Source organism: Festucalex cinctus, chromosome 16, assembly GCF_051991245.1.
Source record: "Festucalex cinctus isolate MCC-2025b chromosome 16, RoL_Fcin_1.0, whole genome shotgun sequence".
In the NCBI taxonomy this organism is placed as follows: domain Eukaryota; kingdom Metazoa; phylum Chordata; class Actinopteri; order Syngnathiformes; family Syngnathidae; genus Festucalex; species Festucalex cinctus.
Window position 1 is genome coordinate 5,800,315 of NC_135426.1, and position 11,684 is coordinate 5,811,998.

At 40.7% G+C, this 11,684-nt stretch overlaps 2 protein-coding genes across 17 annotated transcripts in view; one reads left to right on the forward strand and one right to left on the reverse strand.

Annotated features, from left to right (window-relative positions):
• The window catches only part of lrmp (lymphoid-restricted membrane protein), a 34,830-nt gene extending 31,453 nt beyond the window's left edge, over window positions 1-3,377 (reverse strand). For 11 of the 15 annotated variants that reach the window (XM_077501525.1, XM_077501523.1, XM_077501538.1 and 8 more), the window contains exons 1-2: window positions 2,261-2,408; window positions 69-703 (exon numbers count right to left, since the gene is read on the reverse strand). In XM_077501525.1, coding sequence (XP_077357651.1) covers window positions 69-703; window positions 2,261-2,322 — 697 coding nt within the window. In that variant the 5' untranslated portion in view covers window positions 2,323-2,408. Of the gene's footprint in view, window positions 1-68; window positions 704-2,196; window positions 2,409-3,146 lie in introns of those variants that run through there. The other 4 variants (XM_077501529.1, XM_077501537.1, XM_077501528.1 and 1 more) reach the window with 4 other exon arrangements.
• bcat1 (branched chain amino-acid transaminase 1, cytosolic) lies at window positions 2,390-10,815 on the forward strand. 2 transcript variants are annotated; one of them, XM_077501540.1, is made up of 11 exons: window positions 2,390-2,512; window positions 2,956-3,017; window positions 4,775-4,969; window positions 5,041-5,151; window positions 5,219-5,338; window positions 5,411-5,571; window positions 5,646-5,788; window positions 6,238-6,323; window positions 6,395-6,535; window positions 6,775-6,849; window positions 10,282-10,811. In XM_077501540.1, the coding sequence occupies exons 2-11, from the start codon at window positions 2,973-2,975 to the stop codon at window positions 10,318-10,320; spliced, it is 1,116 nt and encodes a 371-aa protein (XP_077357666.1). In that variant the 5' UTR covers window positions 2,390-2,512; window positions 2,956-2,972; the 3' UTR covers window positions 10,321-10,811. The 2 variants fall into 2 exon arrangements, with proteins under 2 accessions (XP_077357666.1, XP_077357667.1); XM_077501541.1 differs by lacking the exon at window positions 6,775-6,849 and having other exon boundaries at window positions 10,282-10,815.
• Window positions 10,816-11,684: the final 869 nt, after the last annotated feature.

Consider the following 11,684-nt stretch of genomic DNA (forward strand, 5'->3'; position numbering starts at 1 on the left):
CGAAATGATTTTTGTTTAGTTTTTTTTTTTTTTTTTTTTTTACGAAATTAACACTAGTTCCTGCTTACCTCCATCTCCCAGTGACAATTTTCTGACAACCAGAGCCGAGCAGGGCAGCTCACCCTCGGGGGAGCCTTCGGCGTTGACAGGGCTGAAGTTGAACCCGTACGAGATAGTGCTGCTCAATGGGGTGAAGGTGCAAGAGAGCGTGTGCCGAATTCCGCTCTCAGGCTGCACCGACGGGGGTCCTCCGTCTTGTGGGAACGAAAAGTGCGGCGATTCCTTCCTCTGGCCCGTCGGAGTGGAACAGTAGTTGTGCCGAGTCTTGACTGGTTTTGTCGCACTTTGATCGAGACCTCTCGTGACGGTGTACGTGACGTTAGTTGAGGCGCTGGCTGCTGATGTGGAAGGAACGGGTAATGGGATGTTGCTCTTCTGAAACGGTCCAGAGTTTGGCATCCTGTCACCTTTCACCTTGCGCACCTGGACCTCTTTCTTCAAGATGGCTTCCAGGTTGGGCCTGATGTTACGATGGGGGGTGTCATAGCTGCTGGAGGACAGCTTGGGGATATGGAAGGGGCTATTGGGCTCCCGGTCACCGCACCATTCGATGGTCTGCAGTTTGCGGCAGATGCTGTCCACCGGGTTGTGGCGCCGCGTTGGATGGGGCTTGTCGTAGTCCATGATCATGTGAGGCTGGAGTCTGGGGTGCAGACAAGGAGGGTGATCAACGAGTGACATGACAAACTGATGCATGGTGAATCAGATAGGCTATACACTTTTTTCAATACCGTTAAGGAGGGAAGGAAAAAGGAGGCAAGCAAGGAAGGATGTAAGGTCAACACACAAAAACTCACACCTGGAGCTTAAAAACCCAACCTATGTTTGTAGAAACATTAAAATACCCGACTTTATAGCTATAACGTAAGTAAATGTAGAGAAATTTAGAGAACACACAGGTGGGTGAACTACTTTTAGCCCACTACAGACTTATGGAAATGTCTAATATAAACCTAATGTGGGAAAACAACTGTATAATGAAAGGCACGATCGATTAAATAGCGGCATTTATTTTTGCATTTATTTGCACTGTCAAATGCCGATAATTAAAAGTTTGAATTTGATAAACTTCAATGACAATTAAATGGAGGTTTAAGAAAGTGTACAATTTTAAACTCCCTCGTAGGGAAATAGAAATTAAAAGGATTTACACTGGCTCCCTGTCAGCTGTAGAATCGATTTTAAAGTTCTGCTACTCGTCTATAAATCACTAAATGGTTTGGGTCCTGAATATATCCAAGAAATGCTGATTGAGTACAAACCCAGCAGGGCTCTGAGATCGACAGACTTGGGCCAACTAGTGGAACCCAGAGTTCGAAGTAAACATGGTGAAGCTGCATTTAGCTATTATGCTGCACACAGATGGAATAGGCTACCAACAGAAGTGAAGTCAGCCCCGAGTGTAAATGCTTTCAAATCCAGGTTAAAAACTTTGCTTTTTTCTTATACCTTTGATTAGGGACTTTTAAACAGCTTTAATTAAGTGTTTTTTTAATTATTATTTTAATTTTAATTTTAATTTTAATTTTAATTTTAATTTTAATTTTTATTTTTATTTTTTTCATTATCATTTTAAACTTCCTTATGTTAAATTTTTTAAAGTTTGTTGAATAATGTTTTAAGATTGTTAGTTTGTAACCTATTTTCATTTATTTTTCTTCCTCTGAATGTTAACTACTGTTTCTTGATGCTTATGTGTTGTCTTTCCTCGTGTAAAGCACATTGAGTTGCCTTGTGTATGAAATGTGCTATACAAATAAACTTGCCTTGCCTTGCCTAAAATAAAATATATTATAACATTGTGAACGAGGTAAACAATTTAGCAACAGGTGCGGAAGATTACAACTAATTGAGACGACGCTCAAAAATTAATAAGACAATCATAGGGATACCCTAAGACATTATTAATAGATACGTAACATTGCTGTATTGACCATTTAAAATATGTCACGTTTAAAAACAAAAGGTCGAGAGATGATTTAACAATTTGTTTTGGGCCAGTAGCCAAGCGTTTAAATCAACGCAAAAAAAAAAAAAAACCTAACAAAAAAAGACAAAACAAAAACAAAAACACAACAACCTTGAAAAACTTCTACACACAAAAAATGAACACGTAAAAAAATAAAATAAAATCACCTTACGTTAAACGCCTTCAAAACACAAAAAACACACACAAAAATGCACAAACTGTCGTCGTTACCTTACCCAGCTTGATTGGTAATCAATCCCACCGTTCACCTCTCCAGACTCGCGCATGTGCATTCGGAGTTTGTGACCAGCGAGGACCCACGGACTAATATAAACTAACAGCGCCACTCTGTGCCGAAAAGCGGTAACAACAGCAACAGCTCTTGAAAGGCGCAACAAACGTTCCGTTGAACGTTAATAATGAAGTAGTAAAGCAGCAGGGCGTATCCACAACGAATTCAACCGGGCTCCTCCTCTATTTAAGGTATTTAAAGCAACAATATTTTTCCCCAGGGTGAAAACATGTAACTTGTGTAAATATTTATAAAAGGGTTAGCTTCAGCTGGGTCGACTTCCAATATTATACAGTACAGACGTCTCCTGTTAGGTTATCACACAAAACGATGAAATATTTGGGATTAATGTGAACAGGCGGTGAGCATGAACATATTATTTAAAGACTGGGTTAGCTTTAAAGATTATTTTCTTTTTTGATTTGTGAATATTGTTTCATTACGATGAATAATTTCACTTTGATGTTTGGAATCCAATGCAACATATGTCGATGAAACAAACTATTCTTTATAGTAGGTTACAGTGGCTTAAGAATTTTTTGTTTTTGGTGTCACTTGATGTAAAAAGTTTGAGAACCACTTGTACTTTGTGGCTAAAGTTAGCACGTTCCTAACCAATACTACAATTTTACAGTGTTTCGGTCATCCATCATGGACGCTCCAACCATGAAGGCATGCAGCATTCCGAGCTTCAAGGTACTTTGTGATCACTTCACAGGGTGTTCCAAAAGTGTACGTTCACTTTGCAATAGTCAATTTACAGTAACTTTTGGCACACCCTGTGTTGATAGTCCCAGCTGGATAAATACAGTTTTATCAGCCTACCCTCAGTTGCAGCATCTTGATGATTCACACTTCAAACAATCCCCACAGTTGCTCCCTGTAGAAGGAGAATCTAAAATATCAATTTTCCATAATAATCGGAATGAGTGGAAGAGAACCAACTATATGTCCTTATTGTTGGTCACAATTGAGGTGGTCGATGTGGTCCTCCTCTCGGCACAATCCACTGTCCCAGCTCATACTAAGTAGCCGAAGCGCTCAGGTAGAGATTAGGCCACTTTCTCTCTCTCTCGCACACACACTGGCAGACACAGCATTCTCATATTTATAGCCACTTAAGCACTTGACAGCGCCGTGTGTGAATGGAGGGATGCAGGTAAACGTGAGCAGGGGATTATGGCGCATGGTAAAATTTCTCCTTGGGTGTCATCTTGTTATGTGGAGGAAACAACAACATAATAAAAAGAAAAACAGGGATCACAGGCACATAATTTGGTTGGATACAAAAAACAAAAACAAAAAAGTACCAAAACAAAACACATGTTGGTCGGCCATTGCTTTGTAATCTGGGATTAGTGCAGGAGGAAGGGCAGAAAGGTTCCGTTTAATTCATGTTATGGGAAACGTGTCTGTTAACACATGCCAGGCATTTTCTTTGCTGTTGTCAGATCTGAAAAGGAATTTTGGAGCCATAAACGTGGGATGAGTCACATTCAATAGTGGTTGTCAAAGCTTTAGCTCCCTCTAGTGGTATTTCAATCACTGAATTAAATGATCAACGTATGTGCATAATGCTTCATCTTTAAAAAAAATAAAAATAAAAATAAATCAGTTGAGTACATTAAGTACAGTTACAGTTGATCGCTGTAAAATTTGGCCAAAAAATGATCTTTACAATAGCCTTTTTATTTGACAATTTATGACTACAACATCTTGTAATTAGTAGAGCTGCTCCTGCAAGTCTCTGGCCAATAGTTTGTTTGTTTTTTTCCTCACTCACTCACTCACTCACTCACTCACTCACTCACTCACTCACTCACTCACTCACTCACTCACTCACTCACTCACTCAATCTTACATCCTGTAAGCTTTACATGTGATGGTCCCACTCCCCCACCCAGAGCCTCTGGCCAATAGCTTTCAGACTCGTTCCCACAGATATGACGTCATGTGTGCATTGTGTACATGAAGAGTGTGTGCAGTTCCATTTTTCGTCAACAGGTGGCAGTAGCGATTCAAAATGAAATATGTCTGCGTTCAGTAGATTCAAGCACAGTCAAGTTAGAACGGATTGTTTTCAAACGTAGAATTGTGCAATACATTTTAATTTAATAGTAAACTGTTTGCACTGTTTATGATGTGCAAAACCACACCATTGACTAAAATATCTGACGGGCATCTATGGTGCTGTACACAAACATTTTTTATTCTCAGCTTTATGTAAAGTTTATATACATACTCCTTGAAAGTCTATCAAGTAATGTGGTGTGCCTCAAGGTTCAATTTTAGGTCCTTTATTGTTGAATTTATACATTCTGACGGTGTCATTATGCTACACTGACAACAGACGGTTGTACGTCATCTGTATCCTGGACGTCAGATCCTGGATGAAATATGTCTTAAGAAGTTTAAGATGTGGGAGTCTAAATCGAAATAATATCTTTTTTAAGGCAACAGAGCTTGTTATCAAGCGATCCACGGCTCCGGTAAACCGTCACGACACGTGCGCCTTTGGGACAGTCTTCACCAACCACATGCTGACCATCAAGTGGGACGCCTGCGAGGGCTGGCTGTCGCCCCTCATCCAGCCTTTCCACAACCTGCCGCTTCACCCGGCCTGCTCGTCATTGCACTACGGCGTTCAGGTGAAGAGAAACAAGGCCTGCGTGGTGCGGACTTTACATTCCCCCGCTGAGCCTGATCATTTTCTACACAGCTGTTTGAAGGTCTGAAGGCTTACCGCGGGGCTGACAATCGACTGCGACTCTTCAGGCCAATGCTCAACATGGAACGCATGCTCGTCTCGGCAAGGAGAGCTTGTCTGCCAGTAAGTTGGAGGCTGCAAGTCGGCAATGTGGGGGGAACAACATATTCATTGTGTTCCCTATTTTGAGATATTTGAAGCATCAGAGTTGCTGGAGTGTATCAGGAAACTCGTGGAAGTGGACCAGGACTGTGTACCTTGCTCAGACACAGCCAGTCTTTACATCAGACCCACACTCATCAGCACCGAGGTAGTAACAAGTACAGTAATCCGATGTTTGATCATCAACAATATGGAATGATATTTGTTTTTTGTCTCTCAGCCATCCCTGGCTGTCCAAAAGCCTGGCCGAGCCTTGCTGTTTGTCATCATGAGCCTAGTGAGCTCTTACTTTAACGCGGCCACCAAAGACATCTCCTTGTGGGCCGACCCAAAGTACACGCGGGCCTGGGAAGGAGGGACCGGAGACTGCAAAATGGGAGGGTGGGAGGCCCACGCAGTTGAGAATCACGCAAATAAAAGTGTGGCGTAATTTTATTGATCTGATTTTGGGACAGGAACTACGGTAGCACCCTGTGTGCACAGTACGAGGCGGCGGAAAATGGATGTCAACAGGTGCTGTGGCTTTACGGTGAGGACCATCAAATCACTGAAGTGGGAACCATGAATATCTTTGTCCACTGGATCAATGAGGATGGAGGTCAGTCCATCCCGACAGACAAAATCATATCTAATTATCTACAATGCTTTCTAGACATTTATGCTTGCTATTATTGCTGTGTGTGCTCTTTATTCAGTTTTAATTCATTCCTTTTAATAATGAATCATTATTAATTAAAGTACAAAAAAGTAAAATAATAATTACAAATTAAAAAATACATTTATTTATATATATAATTTTTTTAATTAATTACAAATTAAAAATGAAATAAATTAGTATATATATATATATATATATATATATATATATATATAATTTTTTATTTGTAATTGATTATTTTTATTTTTTTGTATTTTAATTAATTATTAGTTAATAAAATGCATGAATTAAAACTGAATATACCCCTTGTGAGGAGCAAGCGGTTAAGAAAATGGATGGATGGATGGATGGATGGAATTAATTGATTAAATTAATTTCCAAACCTGTAGAAGAAGAGCTTGCAACTCCACCCCTGAATGGCATCATCCTCCCAGGCGTAACTCGACGGAGCATCCTGGAACTCACCAGACAATGGGTAAAAACACAAACACACATTGAATTCCAACCGACTGCCCTCAAGCTTCTCTTCTCCCTTCCAACATAAAGGGGGAGTTCAAAGTAACAGAGCGCTCCCTGAACATGGCCCAGCTCCAGGGCGCTCTCAAGCAGGGCCGAGTCAAGCAGTTGTTCGGTTCCGGCACGGCCTGCATGATCTGCCCGGTGGCAGAAATTTTCTACTTGGGAGAGGTAGGACAGTCACAGACAACAAAATATCTTCAGTATTCACTCATGTAAATAAATGCAAATGAGGCTGAAAGTATACTCACACACTATAGTTGTGACTTGTACAGTACAACTATTTCTTTGTCTTTATTTGGATATCCCATATCTGTCTGTTCACTTTTTCACAAATGTCAAAAATAATCGTCATAGCAAAGCTAGTCGTGCACACAATTAGTACAATTATTTTCTATTTTTGTGTGTAGCACTTGCGCATCCCCCGTCAGGAAAAGAGTTCACAGCTGAGTGCTCGTATCTTCAAACAACTCACAGATATTCAGGTTGGTGCACACCAGGCTAATCATGGATTTTGCACTCTTAACTTTTTTTTTAAATAATTTTTTTATTGCAATTTTGGCTTCATGTAAAAAAATGATGTAGTTAGTTTGTAGAGCAGGTTTGTGAATTTTTATTTTTGTAATTAGGTTTTGTTTTTATGTTGTTTTTTTAAAATGTATTATCACCCTCTTAAAATAATTGCCAAGTCATTATTTTTTTCAAAAAATATTTTTTTTGGCCTAAATCATCACCAATCTTTTTTTTTTGTGCTTCCTGAAAACGATTATTTTAAGAGGGCGTCGCCACATCAATATGGAATATTTGTGGAGTGCGAAAGGTGACGCAAGCAAGTATTGTGAAATGAAGTAAACTGCAATTTCAAAATGTATGACCTTCTTTCTTAGCAATACCAAACTAAATACATTTAAAATGAAACTTGATAAATCATGTCTTGACAAAGATGAAATCAAAGGACATTTTATTATAAAATTAAGATGCTATTTCATTGAGTTGAGTTGAGAGTCGGGTATTACTCATTGTACCAATTGCTTGGCTTTAGTTTCCTCTTAGTACTAAAGAGAAGTCATTAATGCAATATTAGCCTTTGCCTCCATCTATTGAGCGTTATATTTTCGTGGATCGTGCAAATGCTGGTGGATCTTGATGTGTCAGCTAAAAAGGCTCGCTGCTCAGCTAAAATTATCAGGGTCCAAAGTTAATCGAACGTGATGTATTTTATTGATAAATATGTGAAGAGTTGCGATCAAACCATCTGAATGTCCTATTTGACCACTTCACGATGAGGATATGCTTCCGTTATGTCTCGAGTGACTCTATGGATGGATGGATGGATAGATTTCTTCATACAAATGATCAGGGGTTGTGTGCTGTCTGAGAAGAGAATAGCACATTGTGAGATGAGATGAGTGGCAGTTATCTGTTTTGCACAACCCAAAGTAATTTTTTTCACCATATATTTTGAAACAATCGTCGTACATAGACAAATTCTAGCAGCAAATCATGTGGACTCGCGATTCCGGATCTTGGCATGCCTCAGTTGCTGCTCTGTTTTAAGCTAACTTTAAACTTGAGCAAGTATTAGCCAACATGGTAGTTTGGGGCAACTTGTCTCAATCATTTTGGGGTTTGTTGTCAAATGAAAAGAATGGGCCAATGAAACTGGCAACTCTGTTTACATATGCCAGAATTGCCCTAAAGATGATGAGTCTGAAGAGTGAGGAAATTAGTTTGCTAGGTTTTGTTTCATTGTTTATTAAAAATGGATTTTCCAGTTGTTGCAACTATAGTATGCCCACATGTCAGGACTGGATTAAATTTCATGATGAAAGGGGCGTGGAAAACCAAATAAATAGAGAGGATGAGGAGCGGAATCAGGCACGGTGGTCCAGTGGTTAGCATGTCCGCCTCCCAGTTCTGAGTTCTCTGGTTCAAGTCCAGGCTCCGGCCTTCCTGGGTGGAGTTTGCATGTTCTCTCCGTGCCCGCGTGGGTCTTCTCCGGGTACTCCGGTCTTCTCCCACATTCCAAAGACATGCATGGCAGGTTAATTGGACGCTCCGAATTGTCCCGAGGTGTGCTTGTGAGTGTGGATGGTTATTTGTCTCTGTGTGCCCTGCAATTGGCCAGCAACCAGTCCAGGGTGTCCCCTGCCTACTGCCCAGAGCCAGCTGAGATAGGCTCCACCACCCCCCGCGACCCTTGTGAGGAATAAGCGGTCAAGAAAATGGATGGATGGATGGAGGAGGAGAGGAATCTTCAGAGAGTGCAGGAGTGAATTGTATCAGTCAGTTCCTCTCCTCTCTCCTTGCAAGCCCTGAACTGAGTCTCTTCTCCTCTTTTTGTGTCGTGTTTAATAGATGTCAAACAGGTAACCCTGACAACTATACATCAATCCATTAAACGAAATGCTGTATTTATTTATTCATTTTATTCAATTTAATCTCAAATTTCCAGTTCAAGGGAAGCAAAACAGGCATTTGAGGCTGAAAGCGATGACCTCGATGCCAGCAGTTCCCAAGGACTTTAATCTATTTCATAATATTTTATGTTAAAGTTGGCTCAATGACTATAGTGCATTTTTAAGATCAATGACATCCAAACAATTCCTCTAGCTGTAAAAAAAAAAAAAAAAAAAAAAAACAGGAGAAAAGGGATAATTTTTTTGTTCTTGTTTTTAGTTGCAAACTCCAGTGTGACATCTTACCACATAGAGTGTGACAACTCACCCATTGGTAGGGCAACATGTCACATGTCCACTCCCTCTATTTGATGGCTTATAACTCTGCACTGACACAAAGTATGAAAATGACATGAATACAAAAAATATACCTAAGACTTCTGTCATTCATCTGGTATACATGTTGTTTATATATGATGTATTGATTCCAAGAAATAGACAAAAGTACAACTAGCCCCGAGCTCCCGACACGTAGAGGGAATGTGATTGGTCAAGCCGACTATGACCGCTCCCGCAGATAATGGTGCACTCTTTGGACCCAAACTATTTTGACAGTGTCACACAAAAATGCCAACTAAAACAATAAATGTTGAATGTTTCACAAAACTCTAAAGAAGTTAACTCAATCTGTTTACATATTGTAATATTGTAATCACTGCGAGGCAGGAGATGAGCGCGCCGTATATCATGCAGGCCTCATGAGGGACGTTTGGGGGCCTGATGAATGTGCCCCCCCTTCTTGCACAATGTAGAGATAGAGGCCTGAGTGGCAAACTCCTGCGTTCTCTCATTAAGCCCGCTGTAATTGCACAAACCCAATTATTGCCTCAGCATTTTTTTTTTGTGATCTTCAAAAAGCCGAGATGCTGCAAAACCGAAGACGGCTCGGACAAGTGCGGTGGGGAGGCTTAATGAACAATAAAATCGACAAAAGCAGCGCGCCGCTTATAAATCTGTTGACATTTCATTTGGAGGCGAGCGGCAACATTGTGCAACAAACAAACGAGTTGGTCCGAGGCTGAGGATGAAAGATGGCTTTACTAAGTCGCCTTTCCTGTTCCTCTTTCAAGTTAATTAGAAATCACATCCTTTTGTTTCCGTTTATTTACTTTCTCACTCGGACCATTAGAACAAATTTGCAGAATGAGAGGCAAATAATTGGATTTGTCTCCCCAGCTGTCACGGATTGGGGGGGGGGTGGAACATTTTGTTGTGATTGTTATTATTCCTTCTCTCTGTGTTGCATCGCCTCGGTGGCCGAGTTGGCAGATTTGCTCAAGGGTGTTTAATTTCATTTTATTTTTTTCCTAATTTGTGATTTGTTCGCAATTAAGAGGCGCTGGGTGAGGACAACTTTATTGCATTGCGACACAAGTTTTATTTGGACCCTGAAGGAAGGGGGAAAGCATCATCTTGCCAGTCTTTTTTGGACCTTTTTTTTTTTTTTTTGTCTTGCAGTATGGCCGCACACCCAGTGACTGGACATTCCTTGTCTGACGGATATCAAGAAGCACCAAATGCACGATTGGCTCGTGTCTGCTCACCAAGACGTACAAAGTAAAAAACAAAAAACAAAAAACAAAACAAAACAAAAAAAACAGCTCACATGCAATCTGTTCACTGTTCATGCAATGTACTACTATGACATTTCTTGAAGAAAAAAACAAAAAAGACTAAAGTGCATTCATTAACAAAAGTTGGCTGTTTTCTCATGCAATAATGCTTAATAAATTACAGTCCTACAACATCACTTCCTTTTTTAATAGCATCAAGGTTTGAAAAGCATGTTATGAGAGGAAAAAAGTTGCGTGCAATAGTGATCTAATGCTGCATTCGAGGATGGTCGGAAGTCGGACTTTTCCGAGTTCAAACCAGGAAGTGTGTACGGGAACTTGGAAATTCCACCTGCCAAGTCGGAAAAAATAAAGGACCCCGACTTCGCCGACGGACTACAAGTGACGTCACTCTGCAATGGTGCCCACAGACTGTGAATGATAAAACACAATTTACTCAAATATAAAACTAGATAGCTTTCTTCATTCATAAATATTCGACATAACGTCATGTAACGCAACATACGTGACAGTATTGCTGCTATCTCCCTGTATGAAATTTTACGGTCAACTACTGAACTCTGGAAAAATGTTTATGAAATAAGATCAAAGCAATAAATTAAGCAAAATTGCGAGAAAGTAAGTTTGCTAGAGGTCAAAATGAGTTTTGAAGTCCAAAATAAAAAACAATTTATCACTGTCCGCCATTTTGGTTGTTTACTTTCGCCTCAAACGCTTTCAGGTCGGAACTGGGGAAAAAAACAACTCGGATATATGTGACTTCCACCCATGCTCGAATGCAGCATAACCCCGGGTTTACACCGGATGCGGTTGCGGCGCGGTTGCGGTGCGGTTGCGGTGCGGTCCGGCGACGCAAGCAATTAGATTCCATTCATTCGAATGGTGCAGTTTACACCGCTTGCGGGTGCGTTGCGTGTCGACTGCGGAAGGCCTGCGGCGTGCCGCAAGCCTTCCGCAAGGATAGACCTATTTTCTATTTTTGCCGGACGCCGCAGCGGTAGGCCTCCGGCAAATGGCAAGCTAGCACAAAACACATCGAGCGGGACAGGAAGACCGAGGCAGTTTCAAAATAAATTTCCGGTTACCTTTCAGAATAAAACACTCGCCAGCTCCTATTTCGCAAGTTTTTCAGCAAAACGTGACGTGGGCGTCGCCGGGCCATGTGCTCATTCATGGTTTAGACACCAGCGAACATGGACGAGGAGAGGTTTATATTGGAGGTGGAAAACCACAAAATAATATATGACACGGCACATCCTTTTTATAAGGACTGTAATGTATTGTGAG